The sequence below is a fragment of the Lepisosteus platostomus genome, chromosome 11 (genome assembly GCF_059453375.1).
Source record: "Lepisosteus platostomus isolate fLepPlt1 chromosome 11, fLepPlt1.hap1, whole genome shotgun sequence".
NCBI lineage: Eukaryota > Metazoa > Chordata > Actinopteri > Semionotiformes > Lepisosteidae > Lepisosteus > Lepisosteus platostomus.
This window is the reverse complement of record NC_142621.1, coordinates 37,871,874-37,897,717: the sequence shown is the minus strand read 5'-3', so window position 1 is coordinate 37,897,717 and position 25,844 is coordinate 37,871,874. Positions and strand designations below refer to the sequence as shown.

The window sequence follows — 25,844 nt, the reverse complement described above, 5'->3', positions numbered from 1 at the left end:
TGGGTGACACAGTGGCACGGAAGTTAGCATTGCTGCCTTGCACAGCTAGGACCCTGGGATCAGTTCCAGACCTCAGGTGTTATCACCATTGAGTTTGTCTCCCTGTGTACGCATGTCTTTCCTCCAGATGCTCCAATTTCCTCCCACAGTCAAAAGCCATAATAGTAGGTTAACTGGCTTCTGGATAAACTGACCCTGGTGTGAGCGTGTGTGTCTGTGTGCCCTACAACGGACTTACATGCTGTCCCAACTTGTTCTTGCTTTGCACACATTGCTTACCTGGTGATCAAACCTGGAACACGCCTTAATGAACAGCACTGTATTTACTTTATATCTTATAAAGTTTCTCCACACCTACAGTTTACAGTCTCACTCAGATGTTCAGTGAATAAAGGCTGGCTCCGTAATCTCTGCGACTGTATTCCAAAATCGCTCCAACCAAAGCAAATTCAAAACTATACATTTATCCGCTTTCTTTTCAAATCCAGGAAGTACAATTATCACTCGGAAGTAACATTTAACGAAGTGAACCTAGTATCCTGACAGGAATTAACCCACAGTGTTGGAACAATATTCACTCTGCCAGCATTATGTTCGATGCAACTACTGTACTTAACGTGCAAACACTATAACCAACTTATATGCAGTACACATTAGCTATAGAAATATATATAAAACAATGCTGGTAACTTAATACGGCTTTATTTCTGCATGTGTGATTTCATCCCTTTAATGCTGAAAGTTGTGTGCATGCCATTTCGAAACGCAAAATGAATTAAGACATTTCTGTTGCACAAATAACTTTTTTTCGTATGCCTTTCCTGGACAGATGTACAAATTCTATGACATGTTCATCTGTGTCTTACCTTTTAATTTTTTTCTCAATACCATTGTTGTCTGTTATCTTCTTATTGCTGCGCCGCTGCATAGCCATGATGTGTTTTCCAGGTTATGCAGACAAAGCTAACTATATATACTTGCACTAAACACTACTACTTTGCAACCACCATTGTCTAGAATCACTTCTATACAATCGGGTCTGGCGCTGGAAGAAACACGTAACTTTGGAGGCAGGCCAAGAAGACAAAAGCAGTAGAATGTCGAGAGTATCGGAGTGTTCTGTTTATTATCGTCCACATTGAATTGCAGTTGTGTGCAGGCTGGTTCCAGGTAGATTTGCGGACAGAATTAATGTTACACGCTTAATTGTGTCGCTAGAGCTGTAATATTTACGCCTTTTATGTTGAAGTTAGACTTTTCTTCACTATATTAATTGCAACTACATTTATAAGCGTGTATTTAGTATTTCAAATATTTCGCTGGAATTGTGAGCATTACTATTTCTACGGATTTGCTGGTACAATGTACTTATTTTATCTTGAACATCTTTTTTATTTAATCTTGAATAGTCGAAGAAATATATATATATATTATTTAGAAATCACTGGTCTTTATTCCATATATTATATATCCTTCACTATTTGACTACTGTTGCAAACGGTCGGACGTTTTTGTAATAAACATCGCAGGATAAAAAACAATAGTTCGTATATGAATAATTGTTTTTTAGACAACACTTTGTAACCAGTATAATACTACAAATTGTCTGTACTTATGAGCATACTGCAAAAATCTACTTAGACTTAAACAGTTTCGCACAGGACAGGCCTTATAATAAAAATACAGGAATATTTGAGGCACAATAAATAGATACCGCAAAGAGAGCCGTTTTACTGTATATTTACGTCCCTTCATTTTTTTGTATTGCTGAGCTTTGTGACTACAAGGAAGCCATGACCTCTACGTCAATCGGAAAGAAATTAGTTCACCTTGATCTGAAGGGGGCCCCTCCTAGAATATCATACCTGGCACAGGTAACTATCATTTCATTACTAATTCATAAATGCATATTGATGCCGTGCTTTGTATTTATTATAGATCTGTGTATATCTTTTACTGACACTGTTCAAACATAATTTCAAAGATAGGATAAATATCCAGAAATTAGAAGTGGTCTGTGAGCTATTTGGGTGTAACATACTGTACAAATGCAAATATTATTGTATGAACACCTCAAGGTGCTCCTGTTTCCTCCCACAGTCTAAGACATACTGTGGGTTAATTATGGGAAAATTGGTCCTGTTGTGAGTGTGTGCCCTGTGATGGATTAACGTCATGTCCAGGGAGTACCCTGCCTTACGCCAATTGCTTGCCAAAGCTATGGCTTCTCTGTGGACCTGAATTGCATGAAGTGGTTAGAAAATGGAGGGACAGATGTACTGTATATACTGTAATTGTATGAATAGACTAAAGGCACTGCTGCTTTTGAAGACCGGAAAAAATTGATTACAACTGGATTTGAGAAAATTTGTGTCAGGGTGTTGAGTGAAAGAACAGTTGACGAAGTACAGTATACTTACTACTGTACATACTGTACATGTACAAATAAATCAATGTCTTGCACTCATAGTGCTGGGCAGCCACAGTCACACAAGTTGAAGGTAGCATAATGGAAATAGGACCCTAAAAAGCTGAGAACCCAACAACATTGATTAAAAAAAGAGACCACAAAGTTTTCATCGCTTTTATATTTTATTTCTTGTGTAGCTCTTCCCCTTGTTTTCTAAACTTGGCGCTGATGGATTGCTTGTGGAGTACGAAGACATGTTTCCTTACGGAGGTATCCTGGAGGTCCTGCGGGCTAAACATGCATACAGGTGAGATGTCATTATCAGAAAGCCACTTCTCCTGATAAGGCTGGCAGCAACCCAGAGCCTATTCAAGGAGCCTAGGGAGCAAGACAAGTTTACCGCCTCATCAGAGTTGTGAGCCATTATTGGGTCACTTGATTTTGTGTTTTATTTCTTTAGATTGAAATTAACTTAATTGACCAAATTATTGGATAAATCTGACCCCTTTTATCTGGGTTATTTCAGTGGTTTAAGTTAAAATACACATTTGATTCTGGGTTCAGTATCCATGAAGCTTTTTGACAAAATGAAAAACATTTTGGACCAATTAAATCTTATTGGACCAATTAAATTACTTTGGTAAAGAAATCTGGAATATACTGTACAGTAGCTCTGGAAAAAGTGCATTAAATATTCCCATGCTAAAGCTAAGTGGTTAAGAATTCTTCATTATAGTTGTGGATTTCAGATTTTTGGTGGAATGGTTTGTGAGCATGGAGAAAGAGCTGCTGAGGATATTGCATGAGCGTAGTTGAGAAATACTCTCTGAATTATGTATGTGATAATTGAGAAAGCAGATGATATGCATTGATGTCATCATTAATATTTTACAATTTCATTGAAGTAGTCATCAACATCATTCCTACCAGACAGAGATCCTTCTGTTTTTTTGGAATATCTTAGTGTATTTTTTAGTAAATTTTGTTTTTAGAATATTTTTTTTACTAAAAGGACTTGGCCATATAGAAACATAAAAAAAATCTTCATACATAACTGCTTTGTTATATTGAAAATTGTTGTTCCTACACTGTAGCCTTGGTCATGGTGAAATGCCAGTATTAGTGTTAATTGTTAAAATGGTCTCTTATCATCACATAAACATTCCTTTTCAGCACAAGATTCAGTCATAACAGTGGGTCAAGTCATAACAAACACAGATTGTGGCTTTGTTGAATCGAAATTTGTATAAGATAAAGACTTGACTTTTACTGCTGACCTCTAATTTCCAGCCCAGATGAGATCAAGCAAATCCAACATCTAGCCAAATCCAGTGGGTTAGAGGTGATCCCTTTGATACAGACGTTTGGACACATGGAGGTGGGTGTGTGTCAGAACGTATTTTTAAGACAATCATTATTGAAACAGGTGGCACAGTGGCTCTGTAGTTAGCATCGCTGCCTCGCTGATTTAATTCTGGCTCTGGAGTGTTATTTGCTTGGAGTTCATATGTTCTCTCCATGTTCATGTGGGTTAACTCTGGGTGCTTCAAAATCCAAAACCTTACTGGTAGGTTAATTGGCCTCTTGGAAATTTGGGCCTAGGTTTGGTTGTGTGCATGTCTTTGTCTACCCTGTGATGGCCTGGCATCCTATTCAGTGTGTGCCCTGCTTTATTGCTTGTCAAAATAGGCTCTGTCCATGACCGTGAATTGGAAAATTCTCTGACTGTGACTGTCCTGTGCACCTGAAAAGAATCTTCCCTCATATATTTGTGAAATAACAGTGTGTTTCATAAGTCTTTCAAGATGATAATATTATGGATGATTAAAACAATTCTTTCTGATGTCTTAACCTTGTTAGTTGTGTTTAAAAATAAAATTGCAGTTAACATACTGTGCTAACAAGAGTTGAGAAATGCGACCAATGTTATGGTTGTGTTTGTACAATGTAGCATGAGTCTCTGTATATGTTCCCCGGCCAGTGATTGCCTCTTCCTCTCAGTTTGTTCTGAAGCACCGGCAGTTCTCTGACCTGCGAGAAGTCAGCTTTTACCCCAGTGCTATCAACCCCCACAGGCAACAGTCTCTGGAGCTGCTGCAGGCCATTACTGACCAGGTGATGGCGCTGCACCCTGAGGCGCAGTGCCTGCACCTTGGGGCAGATGAGGTATGGGGTGACATGGGGTTGGGACAACTTCTGCATTAGTGGAGAACAGGACAGTTGAAAATCTACATACAACATCAATATACTGTAACTGTTTAGGTTACATACTTTTTTTCTTTTAAATTCTAAGCAAGACCTTGGGAGATTACTCTCTGTCTGGTCGGGAGCAATATGCCAGCCACAGCAGGAAAGTGTAAAAGCACAAAGAGCACATAAAGAAAGCAGGGAGTATATTTCCTGAAATTAACACTTCTAGCTTAATGTCATATAAGACTTAAATTTAAAAAAATGACTCTTAAGATCATTGTTTAAGTGTTTATTAAACTTTAAAAAGGATCCAGATTTTATATTTTTCTGAAACCTAGACTGTTTTTTAATCTGATCATTTGCTATATTTTTCAGCTGTTTATGGTTGCCAAATGCTGTACATTTTTCTTTATAAAGTAGAAACTGTCTTAATCCTGAGGAAGAAGAATAGTAGCTAGAGAGTGTTAGGTGGAATCTATCAGATGAGAGTGAGAACACGAAAGAGTATCTTCAGTCTTGTGATCTTACAATCTAATAACCCTGCCTGTTATTAGTACAAATACAATATTGTGAATAGATTACTATTTTTATAAGGGGTGTGAACCATCAAGAGATGTGGCATTATGAGAGAGATGATGAAAGTAAAGCAGGAGACCTCTTGAGCTTTTGCTTCTTCAGTAAGATCACAATCTTTATAAGGACGTTCGTCTATTCAGTAAGTTACAGTACATGACCCATCACTAATAAAAGACAAAATTAAAATAAAACATGCTTTAATATGTAATTTTCATAGTTCATGGATTGTTTTTCATAAAGGAAAGAAAATATTTTGGAAATGCACATCAATTTAGAATATTGTTATTGAACATAAAACATGAAACTTCACAGATTTGTTTATTAAATACGGTTCCTTGTTTTTGTTTTATATTTTATTATATTGGGCGAATTTGCCTTTCTGTAGCACCTTATCCAACATGGCACTGAAGGTGATTTGGGCAAAGAGATCGCCAGGTGTTGTGAAGCAGCGCTGATATAAAAAATAAAAACAATTAAAAAGTCTGATCTTCCTCCCTGCAGGTCCATCTCCTAGGGCGAGGGGAAGAGTCTCAACAGTGGCTCAGTCTCCACGGAAACAATGTGGATGGACTCTACTTGAGTCATATGAAGAACGTGGCAGAACAAGTGCTGTCTGCACACCCCCATCTTACCCTCATTATGTGGGATGACATGCTCAGGGGCATGAGCCAGGATTTCCTCAGGGGTAAGAAAGAAGGCAATATGTTTGTCAGCTTATGATACCACTACATATACTTTCCTGGTTGTGTTCTAACCATTTAATTGCACCTCCATGAAAAACAATGAAATACTATTGAATAGCCTAACTTTCCTAACTTGTTTTCATATCCTAGTTCTGGAAAATGTTCTGTTTTAGGTTACAATTTTTGAATAGCATATAAAATGTAAATGTTTCATTTCAGATTCACAAATATAGCAGCATCACTATTGAAAAACCTAACTGATAACCTTAGTGTCACCTTTTCTCATTACTATATTGTAAGCATGCAGATGTGCTGTCAGATTGCTGGTGCAGAAGTGGCAAGTCTGAATAATGTGCCCCAGAAGTGACATTGATCTATATATAGCGATAGAGACGGAGGCATCTACATACAGTATTTCTATTTGCATAACAATTCAACACTGCACTCTACAGCACAATATTCTGATATGAAAACATCTGATATGCATTTTGAAGGTTACGGTATACGTGATGATAATTGCATTTTTGGAAGCATAGAGGGACCTTTTATGATCTGCATGCACTTAAAATGCTATGGCCAGTGCCGTGACCAACATTTGATTTAACGAACTGTCTCTAAAGAGTACTTACAATTACTTAGTATATTCTCCCCCCTTTTCCTGGCTGGGCTGGAGTGCGGGTTTGTTTGAGCTGATTGGGTTGATTGAACAGCATGAGAATGCAGGAATCAGCCCTGTTCTCACATGGTGGGTAATCAAAGGCAGATACCAGACACGTCTGTTTTTATTTACAAAAATAATCAAAACATATTGTCAGAACAAAGTCCTTCAGCCTCCTGTCCATTCCAGCCCTGCTGCAATTAGGAAATGCATTTGAAATAATTTGTTGTGTCAAGCAATTTTCAAGCCTTTACCAATGATTTTCTTTGCATAGGTTTTGCGCATGTACTATAATACATTGTTGCTGCTGCTGTAATGTGATCATTGTTCACCCCATTTGTGACAGAGAGTGGGATTGCAGGGCTTGTCCAGCCGATGATCTGGGACTATAACCCAGCACTTAACGTGGAGCAAACAGGTATGAACTATCTATCCATTCATCCATTTTCTAATTGCTTCTTCCATTTCAAGGGTGCAAGGAGCATATCCCGGCAAGCAACAGGCACAAGGCAGAGTACTCCCTGGATACTCCCTGGATGGCATGTCAGTCCATTGCAGACAGACACAAAAGCCATTTAAACTACCAGTATGTTTTTTGGGGGGCTGTGCAAGGAAACCAGAACACTTGTACAATAATGGCTCATAACTTTTGTCCAGTCAGTTGAGTAAATCCCTCCTCTACCCCAATGTACAGTATCTGGATTAAATGCCTGCAATATCTGAGAACTGGGAATGGAGTTGGACTGCCAACAGAAGTTGACAATTTGCAAGGGGACTCCCTCCTCCCTTCTGCCTACAAATGCAATAAGTCTAGGATTTTTAAAAATGAATAGGAGGTAACCCTACCCCCTACCCCAACTTATAAGGGATGTCTTGATATTAATATCTGATGTTGACAGATTTTATATAGGCCTCATGAGATCTTCAGTATTGCAAGGATTTATCTTGAAGCTTATTGCTGTTCTGCAGATGACTAGGACAATGTAGAATTTTGTTTTTTTTTCACATAACAGTAATGAAAGGAACTAGTACATGAGATCAATGGTTATGCTCTGATGTCCGAACTGTTAAATTCAATAATATATTAATTTGTGCTATTGCTTTAGTGCATCTGATCGAGAAGTACCAGCAAAGCGGGCTCTCCAAGCTTTGGGTGGCTAGTTCCTTTAAAGGGTCGACAGAGGTCAACCAGTGTCTCACCTGCATTGACAACCATGTGGCCAATCACATGCAGTGGCTAAAGGTAGTCAGTGCATTGCCTGAAGGGATGGTGGAGATCCAGGGTATCGCGGTCACAGGCTGGCAAAGGTGAGAGAATGCAGTTGCCTTTGTTAAAGACAAATAGTTATTACTTGGGTTTTCCAAGGGTTATATATTTTATATAAATGTTTGATATACAAAAAAGACTGTTTTTTAAATATTTTTTTTACTAGATTTTCATAGACATCAATTAAGTTTTAACCATCTGCAGTTTTGTGGGAGTTGTTTTGTCCTGAAAGCAAGCAGTTTGACAGTGAATGACTGTGCGTTTGTGTCTCACAGGTATGACCATTTCTCTGTGTTATGTGAGCTGCTTCCTGTGGGTCTGCCTTCACTGGCAGCCTGTCTGCAGACACTGCATCATGGTGAGACCATAGTGAGACCAGCACACAGCTTCTCATTCTCCAATTAGACTGTGACACTTGTGGGTTATCTGTCTTTGTCTTCTCTGTGATGAACAAAACTGCTAACATGAAACCCAGACCTCTGCTTTTCGACATGCTGAAAGTTAGGAGGAAAAGCTATTAAAGTCTCCACTCATTTTCTAACTACCTTATCCAATACAAGGTCACAGGGGTGCTACAGCCTATCCAGGCAAGCAACGGCACATGGCAGGATACTTCCTGGTTGGAAAACCAGTCCATTGCAGGGCAGACAAAAACAAATATGCATGCATTCTCATCATCGGCAGTTTTCCCAGAAACCAATTAACCTACCAGTCTTTGGACTGTGGGAAGAAACCAGTGCACCCAGAGGAAACCCACGTGAACACAGGGAGTATATATTATACAAAGCCCACACAGATAGCACCTCAGGAATTTAATCCAGGGACTCAGTACTGCTTTGGAGCAATTCTTACCACTGTGCCACTGTGCTGCCCATGCAATGAACAACAGAAATGTATAATCTCATCTGGACCTAAAGGATAAATGGCTACCCTATTGAAAAGATTATTGGACTATTTTTCAATTGATTTGTATATTATAACTATACAGCATATACAGTATATACAGTATGATGGTAACTACAACATTACAATGATTGATAGTTAGCACTGACACGTCACAGCTCTTAGATCCTGTGTTAGTTTAGTTAGTTTAGTTTAGAGACTTTCTTTGAGGGGTTTACATTGGCTTTTGCCCTTACAATGTTACAACCATCCAGGTTGAAAACATTCATGAACTTTCAGCCCTGCCTTCTGTGAATGGGTCCGGGTTGCTGTGACCCTCAGCAGGAGAGGATATTTTAATATAAATGAAAATGAAAACTATTGTGCTTTTGGTTGTGGTTCCTAAGGATCTGTAAATTTGCATGCCTTTTGATATCTACAGTCTATAGGATACCTCTATTGAGAGGTGTCAGTAGGTTGTGAAGGTGTAAATAATACTATCATTTCTGTTCTGTTGTTTTTTTTTTCCAGTGCCATTCATATATCATTGGAGTGCCATATGAGCTCTCACTCACAGACCGTTCTTGCCAAACCTGAGTCAACTAGCAGGAGACCTGAACTCAGAACACAGGACTCTGTGGAACACTACTCAGGACAGATGCACATGCAGTATATACTGTAGTTAGAAAATTATTTCAAACTGGAATACATTTTCTCTAAACTTGCTTAAGATTTAAAAGCACACATAGAAGTAAACCTTTATTTATTCATGTGCATATTTTTGGTAGATTATGCATTTGATAAATAGGCCTCTATGCAGCTTATTAAAGCAGTGGCTTCATGAAAGAATTATTCCACATTGAACAGCTGACCATTCCATATGAACAGCACCTGGTCCTTCTCTGTAAGAAATATAGTTATTCATAAAACAATTCAATTCAATTATATAAAAGGAAATGTGTAGTGTTGTACGTAAATTTGTTGTAAAACACATTGTGCTGACTTCCAGTATTGTTTTTCACTAAGGATTTATGTTTTCTTTTACCTTAAATTTAAGATTTTAATTACTTTAGAGTTAAACATTCTGATTGTTTGACAAAATGTGCTCTAGTTAATTTGATTAAAAGTTTATTTTATACCTTATTTAAAGAAATGCTTCTGTCAGTCCTCACAAATCCAGTATGTTATTGCACATTTTTTCTTTTCCAACATTTCCTGGACAGTATTCTTGCCTGAAAAGCTGCAGGTTTCAGTCACTAAGTCATCTTCATTTCTTCTTTTCTTAGGGCTGTGATCTGTTAATAGCGATTGTAGTTCAGATATTTCTGAGGAGATACAGCAAGGTCTCTGCAGTAGAGTAGCATCCCATCAAAGGCTTCCCTGAGACCCTGAACTGGAAGAAGTGGTTAGAAAATGGATTGATGGATGGATATAGAAAGGTTCATTTTACTCTTTGAGCAGTAGCTTTTGAATGTAACATTCAGATTTCTCTGGACAAATGTTTTGGAAAAAGATTTATAAAACGGGGAGCTTACATAGTGTAGACGATTGCACAAGTGGCTTTGTTGAATACAGGCACAATTCTTAACACTTAAACCAAATGCCCTTTGTTCAAGTACGTTTATAAAATAAATTTAATATTTTTTATGTTTAACCATTGGCTGAAAATCTGTATAAAGATAGATAACAATCACTTGTAGAATTAACTCTAAAATACAGTTAATCCCGAAGGATTAACTCTACAGGACAGTAGAGGACAGTAGTTTCCTACTGTAATTGTCTTTTCTGCTCTTTTGTGACAGGTGTTTTCACAGACAATGCACAGGAAACATTTCGGCAATGCCTAGGAATATCCAGTCTGGAAACTGACACATTTGTACGGTGAGAGTGCCTTGGAACAATGCATTTTCTGTATGCTCAGTATTCTTTCATGAAAAATATTTGGATAGTATTTGGTTTAACATAAAACATACAATAGGTTCCAAATGAGAGATTCTTTTGACACTTTTGTTTGTAGTGCCTTGAATATCTGATTTAAAATTCATGTAAATTTCTCTGCCCAAAATAACATATTTTTCAACTTTCTTGAAAGTTTCAACTTTCTTGAATAGGCAAAATTGTGCACATTATTAAAAGTGAGGTCTTACTTATGCATTGTTCACGGCACAACTGCAGGGTAACCTCCAGCTGGTTACGATCAAAATTATAAAAGTAATCAAAATAACTTGTAAAACAATGTAATAAATTAACTTATATCATCATAATGTAAATATAATACAGTGCAGGTACCTACCAGTGGGTCAGTTGCATTGTAAGTCTAGGATGAGACAGAACTGAGCACTGCAAAGCACCTGTAAAAAAACTTGACACTAAAATCTTGTGTCTACCATGAAATCTGGTGGTATCAGTGGCACAAAGGTAAAACTAATAATCCAGCTTTCTCACTATTTGCTCTCCAGGGGCAGAAAAGGCAGAACCACCCCAAAACTGTCTGTAGTATCAAAATCCTTCCTAACTGTTTGTGAATGTGAATGACAATAATGTGATGGTTTAACACATATGATGGTGGTATTTAATACAATCTGTATTTTTTAGAAAACAAAACCTAGCTGGAGAATTTGCAGTGTTTTTGGAAAACAGTAGAAGAAGTTGCTTTGCTGTAAGATAAAATAAGAATAATTAGCCACATACAATTTCTTGCATTAGGAACTAGTCTTTTCGCATACCCCAGCTTGCTCTCCGTGGAACACACAGGGAGAGAGAAACTTGGGGTCAGAGCGCAGGGTCAGCCATTTATATGGCGCCCCTGGAGCAGTTGGGGTTAAGGGCCTTGCTCAGGGGCCCAACGGAGTAGGATTCCTCTGCCAGCTGCAGGATTTGAACTGGCAACCTTCCAGCCACAGGCGTAGATCCTTAACCACAGAGCTACTGCTCCACCCGAGTTGTGGATGGTAAAATCCCCATCTTGAAAGACTAGTTTAGCGCAGTCAATTCCATTTCAGGATGCTGTGCTGGCTCAAAACTGACATCTGGAGAAATTAAATTATGGTTTCTGCTGTATACATGACTATTGGATCAAGAACTTAAAAGTGCTTTTCTTTCATTATCTTTTATTGTTTTTTTCTATTTTCTGGTATTTGCTCATGTTTCTATATAACACCGTGGCATTTATGATGTATGCTGTATGTTTTTACTATGAAATTCAGATGTTTCAAAATGCTGTGGATATGGAATTTACAAAAAAACATCTGTGAATTTGGTAAGGTACAGTGTATGCACACTGTACACATTTCTTATAATTGTAAAAATATTTGCAAAATATAACTTAGGCTCAGAGGCGATCAAGTCACAAAATGCCTTTTTTATTGATTTCATACTGAATAATCTTGTAGCTCAGCAGGATAACTGTTGGTTTTAGTTCATGATCTGCGGCTATTGTTGAGGAGAGCTTTACAGCTTTTTCATTCCAATCTTCCATTCTTCCTTTATAAAAAAAAAAAACACTTACCCTGCTGAGGTTCATGTTAAGCAGGAGCTTATCCTGCAGCCATAGAGCCGCAGGTTAGGATTGAGAACACGTAACTGTTCTCCCCCAGGATGAGACACTGCCCCGTTCCAACTTCAGATGGCTTTAGTGTCAATTATTTTAGCATACCTTTATTCTAACTATGCACTTAATAACTTAACAAAACTAAATGTTTGTTTAAACATTCTCTGTTGATTCAAAGTTAATTTAAAAATACTCATAAAACCCACAAGCCATCCATTCCAGCTATTGTTGCCAAGTGAATGGGTGTGCAGTATGCTTGGCTCTTTTGGTGCAGGCAAGACTTTGGCAGTTTCCCTGGCAGTAACGTGGCCCAGCTAGTTACCCAGATCACTGCCTACCTGAAGGCATCCGTGGACAGAGTGCTGGAGGGAAACAGGTAAAGTTGTCATCTAGTGCAGAGGAGTGTGTGAATACAGCATTATTAATGTTGCATTATTCAGTAATCAGTGAAACATGCAAGTTGCTTTAAAGCATGCAGTTTCTGGAGGGACACAGCTCTTCTACTTGTTTTCTGCTTGTTGAGCAGTCAACTTACTCTCAACTATTTATTTCATATTCGTCAAAGAGTTATAAATATGTAGTACTGTATATGGCCACATGCTGTGATGACTAAATAAATAACAGGGCTGTAATGTTCATTGTTCTCCTCATTGCTGTTCAGTCATTATCAAATTGTCAGCTTACTTTAGTGCATGCATACTGTATGTCTCTGAGACTGCTTTCTACTTAACAACACAAGTGCAATAGAAATTTCCTTCTTAATTAATATCCCTGTAGCTACCATTACAGCACCAGATGGGAACGATGAGAGACAACTGTTTTAAGGACATGCCTACAATGAATTACACTGACTTCTTGACTTAAGAAGCATGGCAGCAAACACTGCTACCTTTCAGCTCTTAGCTCTAGGTTCACTTTTGGACTGAGATACTCTGTGATATTTGCAAGGTTTCTCCATGTATATTTGGGTGTTCTCTGTGTGACCCATTTAACTTCTAAACTCCAAAGCACTGGATAAGATAATTGATGTATCTGATTTGCTCATGTGAGCCAGAGGTTGTGTGTCCCCCGCGACTAGCATCCCTTTCAGGGTATAGTCCCTTCTTATTCTATATTTTCAGGATAAATTTTAGGTTGCCACAGAATTAATAGGAATTTCCTGATGACAGATGTATACTGAATTCAAACTTCTGGATTTCTTTGCAGATATGCAGCTGGATGGTTCAGTCCATATCACAGAAAGAACAAGTTTGTCCATCCTGTAATGGTTCAGCAGTTTGAGCCTGAGGCTAGGGGGTAAGTGGGGAAAAACAGCCTAATATTTATTTCATTTATTGCAGTAAGAATTTTAATTTGTAGCACTTTAAATGCCATTATGGGCTTTACCATAAAAAATGTATGCTCTCATTTATAGTGATTCCCAATAGCATACCTCAAATCTTTATCTTCAGTCACCTGGACAGTCTCGAGCTTTTGAGTTTTATTGGCATCTTCCATTAATCAGGAAGTCATATATTATGGCCATAACCATTAAGACAAATGTCTAGCAATGTATATTTTAGTCTTAACACTTGATTAAGTGTTGCACAATTGTATGATTCATTTTAAATTTCAGCTCTGACTGGCCCAGTTGTCCCATATGAGTAGTAAAGAGTTGAATCAAATGTCTTGCTACTACACACAGACACAGGGTTGGGTTCCATGGTTTATCTGTGTTTTTCTTCTAGGCTGCTGTTAAAGTGGGAATCAACGATTGAAGAGCTGAGGGTAGTGATGGGGTTCCTATATTATCCTGATACTGTGGAGGAATGGCTAGAGGAATATGCCAATCCAGTCCTGGACTGCCTGAGGAGCTTCCTCAGAGATCTACAAGAAACGGTCGAGCTGCTGCAGTAGGACACCAACTTCAGCTGCACCAGATCACACACTCATCTGATTTGAACTGAATTGTCTTTTGATTTCAGAATCTAGATAAGTTGAACTTTATAACTGCAACAAATTCACAAAGTTATTATAAAAAAACATCAATTGTTGTAGCAAGTGCACTAATATTATACATATTTGACACAGGAAAATTAATTATGGCAATTAATATTTTTTAATAATAAAATATTTTAATTGTTAATAGAAAACGTTACAGGCTAACAGAATGTGTGTCCATCGTTGGAAGCAATACAAGCTTTACATCTGTGACAAATGTTTTGCACCAGATTGCAGATGCTTTCTTATTTGATTGTGACTTATTCCCCTCGTAGACCCTGGAAAGGCCTTTTCACTGGTGTCAGAACCCTAGATGCCATGTGATTCCAGGCCATCTTACAAATCTTCAGTAGGGCTCAGATCTGGAGTATAAGGCACACATTGCAGGAAGGAGAATAGGAGCCATTATTTTTATACAAAGCTTTGGAACAAACTGTCCTGCCATTTTCACAAAATGGCATACTGGTTTCTTTCAAATCATAGCTGGATGAGATCCTCAGATCATATAGATATACAACGTATGCAACCAAATGACCTACAGTACATGGGATGAATGCCCTCCTCTTATTTGCAAATATCCTTACCTTCTTGTAAATTGCAATGTAATTTTACATTATAGAGATTTAGTACTTATTTAACCAAATAATTTAGATTTTTTTAAAGAGGATTTATAATATGTACTTAGTCATTTTGAATTAAAAGACCAATCCATTCTGTACAGCTAGCATTTGTTTGTACAAGGATTTGTATACTGTAACCTTTTATTTTTAGTTTCCACACTGCTTCCCCATCTCTGACCATTGTGGTTTTTTAAATATTAATATCAATCTTGTGAGGAAAGTCTGCAAATCACTTGTAGAAGTCAGCAAACTTAATCCTTGGTATTTAAACCAGGGGTCTATTTTTTCCCCCGACTTAAACAAAAATGTCTTTATCCTGAGTTGATCACCTAATAAAACAGCTCACAAGACCTCAAGAGGATTACAGTATGTATCCAATATATGATGTAAACCAATTACTCAGAAAAACCCAGGAGGAACAGAAACCACAAGATGCCATGCCCCTCCAGGAACTGAGTTCAAGGCTCCTGGTCTAAATAGTCAACAGCAAGTGTCACTGTTCTTTCTCCAAATATAATGACAAACTTTGAACATGCATTTTAAATCTACACTTTTATTTTTTTGTTAGATCACATATTATAGAAAAACTACAAATAAAAAGTAAGTACAGAAATCCGACCTAATTTTCCAAGTCTGCATTTTGCTACACCAGATGTATTGTACGAAACCAACCATCCACTTCCTAGGTGCTTCATCCAATTTGCTGGGGAGTCGGAGCCTATCCAAGCAAGCAAGGCAGGACACACCTTAGATGGGATGCCAGTCCCCACAGACTATTGAACAAATTTATCTAAAAACTAAATACTTCTTTTGAAATAAATTGTTTCAAATAATTAAAAATACTGACCTTGTAGGTTAAAATTAGACTTCATACCAAAAGGTAACAAAATGTGTTTTCTCATATTTGGCAATAGAGCCAGCCTATCGCCTCACATGCACAAATAAACAATATTAGCCTGTGGTAATTACATAGCAAGCACACATTCTGTAGCAGGCACAATTTCCATTCCTTCCCTCTTCAGTTGGACACTGGAGTGAGTAGTTTGCAGTACTCCATCTCAAATTGCTTCCTCTTCCCTTGATGTCATTGAGAGAGCTGCTCACTCTCTGTGCTTTTCATTCAAAGAGGAAATTACAGGACGGGATCAAACCTGGGAGGTCAGCACAAAACAATACAAACAGGCTGGGGAAAAAGTGTCATTTTTATAGCCATTTAAACCAATCACAGGCTGAGTTTAAAATCAGATTTTAAACAAGGAGAAAAGAAAGTGAGAAGTATACTGTACTTGGACACCTCCCATACAAATACTAGGAAAATGGAAAATGATTTCTTGCGATATTAATATTTGTATTAATACCACAAAGTACAAGTGACCACACCAGTGTTGATGGAGTTTTTAAGATCAACGTACCAAAGACTGGCACCTCGTTGGCAGGCTGGCAGTCCCCGTGAAATTGTGGTCACAAGCCACTGTATTTTGCCCTGATGACAACTTTAGAGCTGGAGAGCACGTGTAGATCAGTGTTCCCCTTCTTCCTCTGGGTCTGTCCCTTCACTCTCAATACTCTCTAGGTCATCATCCCACTGTTTCAGCTTATCCAGCCCCAAGAACTGTTTCAGAATCCCAGCTATAGCATCTGCATCACTAAGGGAAAGAACAAATAGAAGGGTCATCAGAAAACTAAACGACCAGATTTTCTAGAAGAGATAGTGAAAACAAAAAGACCAAGGCTAATGGCAATACATAAGTTTTCTGACTTGTTTTGTTTTACCATTAATGTTATATGCAGAGTCATGATATTTGTTTTGCAGCTCTAAACTCACAAGAGAAAAGATACAACCTCCCAATCACATTCCCCATAACTATGAAAGCAAGCTATTAAAACTACTAGCATTCAAGATTCAGCAGCTCTAGGTCTAGACCAAGACTACATGAGGAACTACTCAAAAGGACTTTATGGAGCTCCTGAACTACTGTAGGTTGTTCCCGTTACAATTTTGCTAATTTTTACTTAAGGGATAGTGGACAGAATTATCTGAAATGGTGCAGTAGAACGTACTGAAATGGTTTGTGTTGTTTCACAGTAGTACACAGAAATTCATACAAACATGCTAATGTATCAATATAGATTTTTAGATTAGAAGGCCATTAAGGTTTTCCACTTTCCTAGTGGTTTGAATTCCAGCTCATTAAAGTTGTTTTAGCAGAGTTCTTAATGACAGGATTATACAGAAGGTTAAGGAAATTATGAGCAGATAACTGTAGTCAGTGTTATAGGTCATTTTGAGGCAAACGTGAGGGTAGATCTGGTTATCAAGTCTCAAGCAGTCAAGTGGTGGAGTGCTGCTTGCAGTACCTACCTGCGCCCTCCAAGGGTGGCATTCTGTGTTAGGGGATGTGAGAAGCCCGTGGCAAAGCGTAGAACCACCATGTATCCTGTTCCTAGATACCGCACCTTCTCCTCCTCCACGCTGACATCACGTATGTGCTTGAGCTCGGCAACCACTGCCAGCAGAAAAGCAGGAGAAAGAATGGTTGTTAACCCATTGGTGTGTTTACATCTATGTTGAGGAATTGTACCAATGTGCTTCTGGGACATTCTTCCAGAGTGGTGCCTTTTACTGTGGGCTGATGCATGTTGACAGGACATAATTTTCTGCATCTGGTCCAGAGAATGTCCTCACGACTGTCATACGAATCAGTTTGTATTAACTAGTATTATAGTTGTGTCGGTCTGAAAATGTGATAGGAAAATAGGATGTATTTCAAAATGCTTTCTGGTATATGTTTGTAGCATAAAAACAGCAGAATTCATTCTCTTGTCTACCTATTCAGAAACAAGTGTATTCCTGAATGGAATACCTCATCTATGACCCAATGCTTTCATTTCACTTTTCAAAAAGTGAAATGAAGCCTTGGCTTTATGCAACACATTTTCTTAGACAGCAAGATGTTACAAAAACATTTTCAATGTGCCCAGTTACCTTAGGTGGTGAAAATATAGAATACAAATACATTTACAAAACCTCTGCATCTTTCATGAATAAATAGAAGCTGTCCCAGTGAAATCACTTTCAAGGATAAGCTAAATCTCATCATGAAAAAGGAAAAGAAAAATCAGCAAGCACAGAGACGTGTATTTTTTTTTACCTTGTTCATGACCCTTCTTCCATAGGGTTAGGACTTTAGTATAGAGATTTAAGGACTTCAGCATCACCTGGCCACTAGTTTTGTCAAAAGTGGCTTCCTGAGCAAAAACAAAGTGCATTGGAAGATTTAAAAGTGAATGGTTCTCTCCTCATTCTGAAATTGTAATGTACACAACACTCATTTGCCTTTTAGCCTGGTGATAGAATAACAAAACATTTCTTAAACAATTTTCCATAACTAGGCATCAGCAGTGGAAACTGCTGCAATCATTTAACAGGTATATTCCTGTCTGTAGAAAATGGCATTGAGTGACCACTTTTCTAACAGAGAAGAAAAATATTTTCAGATAATTCGATTTAATAATGAATTATTTTATTAATAGGATTGAGACTGGAGCAATAGAAATGATAATTACTGTGAATAACTGACTGGAAAGGATGGTCTCTCATTGATGGCACTGTCTTTTAAGGAATCTTTTTTAAAAGACTGATAATAATACTGCATAGCATGAGGATCCTAGACTCTATACTGTATATCCACTGTGTTTAACATTGGTTAGGGATCTGAGAATAGCTTTGGGTTACAGATACAGCTAGTAAGTACAAGTAAACAAGAAAAATATTTTATAATAGGAATTATGAATTGCTACATGTTGATAGAGATATTTCAATAGAACATCAATTCCTTTCTTATCCTTTGTACTCACATGGTTTTATACGTCTAAGCAAAAAATGCAAACCGGTCCCTGTGAGGGTGTTGGCTTGCTTTGATACCAAAGCACAGCTTGGTGTCTGTGTGAGGTCTCTTTCATCAACTGAAGAAACATCATCTACTGGCACTTCTCTTACAGCCAGGTTTAAAAAAATGTGTTTCTTCAGCAAATGAAAAACCATGAAACATCCTAGTAGTGACAACATGGGTCCTGAATTTATACCACATAATCATAATATGTGAAAAATTAACAGAAAAATTACAGGCAAGTCACATGAACAACTGTAGCAATTTGTGATGATGTTTTGTGTTATCATTTCTCGAACACTACTACCCAGGCATTGTGACTTGGGGTTAAAAAAGCATTGTGTATAGAGATTTGCTGATCCTCCTGGAGACTTTTTATGTAGCTGAATTGAACATGCCACTAATTGGGTCTACTTTTCCTACCTCCCACTCATCCAGGTTCTGTATTGCCACAAACAAGCATCCAGTCACATAGAAAAGTTTCCACAGCCAGCTATCTGTAAATCACGGAGCACAAAATTAACACTTGGCCACAGGCTACAGCTTGTTAGGGACGACATTTTCAAAAGACAGCAAAGGAAACTTTTTTCAGCTATCATTTTTTATCAGGTGATTTATAACACTTATACAGAACGTAATAAACAGATCTGATGCTGAGTAACAAAAAGTACTTGAGAACTATGGGACTTAAGGGAAACTACAGTTCCAATTTCTCAGACCGGTTATTAAATCTCAGTAACAAAATAAATCCACAGAAAAATTGTACAAATTTCAAGTTAAGCACAAAATTGTTGATTTTGTGAAAGTCCTGTAAGTTACCCTGTTATTGCAAACCCCTGGTCTCACCACAGGTGAGAACGAGAGTTCATACAAATTGCGATGTGATGTGGCCCCATTCTGCTCACTAGTTACAGTTATGATGATGACCTGCATACAGAGTTAACAAGTAAGTTGTAATTGTCGGTAGAACCATCTATAAATAGGGCCACTTCACATCACTAGAAGTTTTACTGCCTCATTCTGAATCACCGAACATGGTGCTGCACATACCTGGTAATTTAATCTATTTTGTGATGTACACAAACTTCTAAATCCTCCAATTTTACTTTTATTGTAGTTTGAAATGCACTTATCAGTGCTGATTCTTTCTAACCCTGAAATATAAAAAATAGCTTTGCGGTTCCCCTTTAGGATAGATGAATGGCAGGGGGACAAAAGCACAGTTTTGGCAGATGTGAGTATAAGCCAAAGGAGAAGAATAAATTCATTCCTGCTCCAATATATATGGCCAATTATGTCATTTGTGGTGTTAGTCAATGTCCTGTGACAAACTTAATAAAGGCACAACAGGTTGGAGAGAAAGTTGTGTTAATCTTTTTCATTACATTCCAAGCACAGAGCTCAAAGGATATAATACAAAAAATGTTTACCTGAGCTGTAATACGCTGCTGCAAGGCCAACAGAAGTTATTCCTATAGTAAAGCAAAACAGAAAGAGTTAAAAAGGAAAACATATTCATACTAAAAGCATTTCATTTGCAAGGTGCCAGACTGAAATCTACTACAGTTATTCCCAACCATGTTCCTAGAGGAACACTGTCTTCTGGAATTTTTTGCTTGAGCTGAGTTCTGAGTTATAGGCTAATTGTTTTCCCATTTGAAACTTATTTGTAAATTTGCTTTCTTTCAGTTCTTAAAATGCCAAATGGTAATTGTGATTGGCATCAATAGTGTACCAATTTCTGAGTTTCAGAACTACCTTTATTCACTTGCAGAGATGCTTAAATTCACCAAACAAATTCAATATTTCATTTTTTAAAACTTGTATATTTATAAGACACTTCTTGGGATTAAAACAATTTGGAAAAAAATAAATTAATTCAGCTACCAAATAACTTTATTCACTACTTTAAATTTAACTGAGACCCCCACTGTACTGGAGACCAAAAGGCGACAGGGCTTTGATGATTAGGAAGGAGAAGTTCTAATTTGTCAGTTGGAGAACAGAAATTTCACAGCTACACCACTCTGCTGAAGACCGGACAGCCAGCCGATGAGCAACAAACAGCTTCAGTACCAGTGTCGGCTTCATCCTGCTGTGGCACAGGGCTGCCTGCGCTACCTCCCTGCTTTCAGATGAGTGACAGTGTCTGGAAATTCTGAAAATGAATTGGTAATGGCTTGTTTCACCCTGACCCTCAAACAAAGCCCTTCACCAGATACATATCCAAAGCAAAAAATGTGTTTTATTACAAGTAATGATGTAAAACAAGATCTTACATCATCTTTAATTTTTAAAACTAGGGGTTGGCAATTTTAATCATTCAGGGGCCCACTTTTCTTAAATTTATTCTGCCATTTGACCTTTCATTTACTGTATCCAAGTGTACCAGTTAATTGCATAATTAGGCACATTTAATGCTGTCCCCAAATCTTAAAACAGATAGCTCTAATTAAAGAAAACTACAGTATAATAGTTCATTCACTGCAATCACCAGAAACCAGAATCAAAGACTTCTGGTTTAAACAATAATATTGTAGCATTAAAGGCCTATCAGTCCATTTTTGGTCACATACTTGAACCACAGCATTTTCCCAAACACACTGTAGTGCCTCATACAGCACTTCTCATTTAGAATCCCCCAATACTTCTCATTTCAGAGGACACTAGCTTCATCCACCACTGAAACAACCACTACACTCCACCAGCTCAGCAGGAAATTACTTCATTAACTGAATTAAGTGGGAGATAACAGACAGACTAGATTGAGTAAACCTGAAGTAGAATTCATCCAGGAAACCCTAAATACCACCCGTTTTCTCTCAAAGAGTGTGGTTAGGACCTCAATTTAATATCTAATGCAGAGGACAGGGTCCCAGTGTCACCATGTTTTTATTCCTATTATATTGTTATTATTTTTTATAATTTTTTAATTGAAATAAAATGCTATCCCATCTCAATGGCACAAGTAAATAAATAACATACCAACAAGCAAAGACCAGGAACGCAAACCAGGCAGCCTCTTCAAGTGGAGAAGATTCTGGGTGTGAGTCTCCACTGTCATGTACCCCATCTGCCAGAAGGAAAATGCTGAATGCATTAGACATTTGCTACTATGTCACCTCTTCTCCTGTCATAGTTCTCATAAGCCCAGAAGCGACTCTGACATTTCTTCTGTAATCTTGCTGGAGATTGGAGATGCATACACTTTAATTAAAAAAATACTGTAAGAAACAGTCACTTTAAATTTATAATATAAGCCCCTTATGACCCCACTCCCATAATGAGACTATTTTCTCATTTCTATTGTTTGTAAAATCCAGCCATTGCTACAGGGTACTAAACCCTAAAATATCCCATTGAAAATTTTAAAGCATTTAAAAGCATGCTTCAAAGAGAAAACTGACATCACATCAGCCCATGATTAAGAGTTTGGCTGGAACAAACACTAGAAAACAAGGGGTTCCCCAGAACCAAGGTTGGGGACCACTAATATATACAACTCCCCAAGTGAGATATAATGGTTTTCCATCATATTTTTAATATTTTTATAAAATGGAACAGGGAACTTAGTCTTACTGGCTTGAATTAGAAATTAGTCAAGGATGGAGGCAGTAATATCACTCCTTTTATAACTGCAGCCTTAAAAAAAGCGGAAAGAAACATTAAAGTTACACGTATTGATTTTAACATTACTTTTCAGACCTTGAGCTGTTTATTGAACATGTCTTAACGCTGTTAAAAATGTTGATAACAATAAAAATTAAATTGATCACGTTTTAGAAGAAAACATGCAACACATAATTATTTAATGTATAATTTGTCTACAGGGGACTTCGAATAATTATTGATTCGTTGAAGACAATAAATATATATATATGTCAAATGTTCATTTATGATTTTTTTGTTTTGGCAGGTAAAAGAGGGGTATTTCTGGATCATACGAAATGTAAGCAAATACACAAAATAGTAATTGTTATAGCACATTTAGCAACGCGCAAGTGGCTACATTACAATAGTGCTCGTAAATACACCATGGCTTCAGTCGCACAAATTTTAAGCTTCGATTAAAATAACACATTTCTCCTTGAATTATATTTCTCGAACTCATCACATTTGAGTGCGTCTTGCTGTTGGGCGGGATCGGTATTTTTCCAACGGAAGTGTTGAAGTTTACGCATCACTTTTTTTCTTTCAACACACATAATCAAAGTTTGTATCCGAGACCAGCTAGCTTTGAACTTTGTGTTTATTTTCTGAAAATGCATTAGATTTTTAAACAGGGCGCTGGTATCTGAACACGAGGTTGTTTAATTTATAGCCGTTACAATGTTGCTAAAACAAATACACAGAGGCTTGACACGGGGAAACGGTGATCTGTAACAAAATAGTTATTTTACTCTTACCTTTAACCAGGTTAGGGTCTTTAAATGACAAAGATACTTTTATTATTAGCAATTCGACGTGTTCAATTTATAGTACTTTCATGAATGGGGAAGTAAGGAGAAAACGAAAAAAAATAAGCACGTCCTGCTTCCTTCCTCATTGCGCTGGCTTCTGATTGGCCGCTAAGAAAATGGGCCCTCCCCTCACTGTATACTGTAGAATGTAGATTATGCTAACATTTGTTTTTCGTACAGTAGGTGCGATCTCATAACCATGTTGTTGAAGCTGATACCCTAGCTTCTTTCAATTAACGCCTGGATGTGATCCTCGCATCCAAGAGCAACTAGTAACATAACAAACTACATTTGACATTCTGTTACATTTAATCTTATTATAAGATTTTAGAATTTATCAGAGTACGCTCTTATTACTTGTGCCAAAGGGCAACAGATGATGATGATTATTATATAGCACTTTTCTGGACATTCCACTCAGAGCTCTTTACAGTTAATGGAGACTACCCTGGAAGTTGAGAAGGTAGCCAAAGTGCGCAAAGTATGCTCACCATACATCAGCTGTCAGTGGGGAGGAGAACAGAGCAATGCAGCCAATTCATAAATTGGGAATACTAGGAGGCCAAGACCTGGGGGAACTTTGGCCAGGACATCAGGATTAACACCCTAGAATTTTTAATGACCATGGAGAAACAAGGCCTCAGTTTTACATCTCATCCAAAGGACAGCACCTTTTTTACAGTACAGTGTCCCTGTCACTATGCTGAGACATTAGAACCAACACAGACCACAGGGTGAGCATGCCTAACTGGTTCCACTAAAACCTTTTTCAGCAGCAACCTAAGCTTTTCCAGGAGGCCTCCCATCCAGGTACTGGCCAGGTTCACCAGTTGTGAGATGGAGGATAATATGCCAGCAGCCATGTCACCCTGCAACTCACAACTGGCAACTCACTGAAGCTAAGCAGGTGTGAGCCTGGTCAGTACCTGGATGGAGACCTCCTGGTAAAAACTAAGGTTGCTGCTGGAAGAGGTGTTAGTGGGACCAGCAGGGGGTGCTTACCCTGCAGTCTATGTGGGTCCTAATGCCCCAGGATAGTGACGGGGAAACTATACTGTAAAAAGGCACTGTTCTTCAGATGAGACGTAAAGCTGAGGTCCTGCCAAATTTCCCATTGGCCCTTATCAATCATGGCCTCCAAATAATCCCCATCTATGAATTGGCTTCATTTACTCTGTTCTCCACACTGATAGCTGGTGTGTGGTGAGTATTCTGGCGCACTATGGCTGCTGTTGCATCATCCAGGTGGGGCTGCACATTGATCATGGTAGAGGGGAGTCCCCTTTACCAGTAAAGCACCAGAAAAGTGCTACAGTAGATAAGTGTAGGCAATTATTATTATTAATATGACTGCAGACTTTAATAACCATGAATACCCATTGTGTGAAATTTTCCTCGTTTGTTATAAATAATATAATATAAATAATATGCCAAAATAAGTTTGGTATATTAAGCCAAGAAATGAAGTAGATTAAGCAATACATAATTACATAGCCTCTACTCAGCTAAAGCACATTTACTGTACACAGCCCTGAAAGGTGTATTAAGGATGTGTGGTATCACAATGTGGTGTTAATGTTTTGAATGCATTCCATGAAACTGACCTATAAAGTCTCCAATTTTTTAACTTTTATTTTTCACTGAACAGGACAAATAGGAGCAAAATGACAAATATGTTCGCCTACAGAGTTCCAGTCACTGTTCAGTTTGACAATAGGGCAGAGGGAGTTGCTTTGGCAGACTTTTCTTGTGACTCAAAGTGCCATGTTGCATGTTGCACTAAAGCCTAATTGCTGCCCTGTCTAGAAATGATAAGTCTTATCTAGGGTTGTCACCTGGAAACTTAGTTATACAATTTTAAATTTGCCATAAAAATTAAATATATCAAAGGTTTAACTTTTGCAAAGTTATTTTTTCTTACTGTATATTACTGGGATATCTCATAACATACTGTACTTACTAATCCTTTAAAAAAAATACACACTAAATATCTTATTTTTCCATAGGTGACAGAATTTCACATTTTCCATTTGACTTTTGAAACGTAATACACATTAACCTTTTGTTTTGTACACTTCCCCCATTGAATAGTTCACACATGATTTCTTTTTCTGCCCTTATCACTTAGTAGATCATGATGAGTATGGCAGTGAGGACAGTATCAAGGTCACACACAAAGTAATGTCCCACATTTTTTCTCGGTCAAAATATCATTGCTGAATAATTGTTGCAGAGGTCCATAGGAATATTTTGAAACTTGTCAACAACAAATGAGAAAGTGATATCGTACAGATTCTATGTTTACCTGTCCTGCTAAAGTGTTTTTTTTATTTATTTAAATGTGGCAGCTTTTCTTTCTGTGCAACCATCTTCTATTAACAAAGAATATACATTTATAATGTGTCTGACATCATTAAAGGAAAATAAAAGCAAGAAATGAAAAATAAAGATTAAAAAGTCATGTTATGCCACTGAGTTTAACATAAACCACTACATTCTCATAACCATCCATTCATTTTCTAACTGCTCCATCTAGTCCAAGGTTGTGGGTGAACTCCACGCACATAGTACCCAGGTCCAGAATTTAAGTAAGGGCCCAAGTGCTCTGTGGAAACAATGCTAACCAATGTGCTATTGTGCCACCCCTGCCTCCTGTTATGTAGTAAAAAATATAAATT

At 37.7% G+C, this 25,844-nt stretch overlaps 3 protein-coding genes across 6 annotated transcripts in view; 1 reads left to right on the top strand and 2 right to left on the bottom strand.

Moving 5' to 3' along the window:
• Positions 1–1,071, bottom strand: part of ogfod3 (2-oxoglutarate and iron dependent oxygenase domain containing 3) — a 34,233-nt gene extending 33,162 nt beyond the window's left edge. The window contains exon 1 of one of the 2 annotated variants that reach the window (XM_088599554.1): positions 867–1,071. In XM_088599554.1, the coding sequence (XP_088455680.1) occupies positions 867–934 (68 nt within the window). In that variant the 5' untranslated portion in view covers positions 935–1,071. The remainder of the gene's footprint in view (positions 1–866) is intronic. The other variant, XM_088599555.1, reaches the window with a different exon arrangement.
• On the top strand, positions 1,052–14,912 carry hexd (hexosaminidase d). Of its 2 annotated transcripts, none has more exons than XM_088599552.1 (13): positions 1,052–1,170; positions 1,773–1,874; positions 2,608–2,717; positions 3,701–3,788; positions 4,412–4,576; positions 5,678–5,861; positions 6,864–6,935; positions 7,624–7,825; positions 8,060–8,142; positions 10,469–10,547; positions 12,491–12,592; positions 13,423–13,512; positions 13,944–14,912. In XM_088599552.1, exons 2-13 carry the CDS (start codon positions 1,794–1,796, stop codon positions 14,110–14,112), a joined length of 1,425 nt encoding a protein of 474 aa, XP_088455678.1. In that variant the 5' UTR covers positions 1,052–1,170; positions 1,773–1,793; the 3' UTR covers positions 14,113–14,912. The 2 variants fall into 2 exon arrangements, with proteins under 2 accessions (XP_088455678.1, XP_088455679.1); XM_088599553.1 differs by lacking the exon at positions 1,052–1,170 and adding an exon at positions 1,177–1,357.
• A 437-nt stretch (positions 14,913–15,349) lies between these two features.
• Positions 15,350–23,273, bottom strand: cybc1 (cytochrome b-245 chaperone 1). Of its 2 annotated transcripts, XR_015925382.1 has the most exons (8): positions 23,113–23,273; positions 21,692–21,779; positions 20,137–20,178; positions 19,130–19,203; positions 17,969–18,065; positions 17,179–17,323; positions 16,229–16,462; positions 15,350–15,967 (listed from the first exon to the last, which is right to left on the bottom strand). XR_015925382.1 is itself a non-coding variant. In XM_088599556.1 (7 exons), the coding sequence occupies exons 2-7, from the start codon at positions 21,777–21,779 to the stop codon at positions 16,336–16,338; spliced, it is 573 nt and encodes a 190-aa protein (XP_088455682.1). In that variant the 5' UTR covers positions 23,113–23,273; the 3' UTR covers positions 15,350–16,335. The 2 variants fall into 2 exon arrangements, 1 of the variants encoding a protein (XP_088455682.1); XM_088599556.1 differs by having other exon boundaries at positions 15,350–16,462.
• Between the last annotated feature and the right edge of the window lie 2,571 nt (positions 23,274–25,844).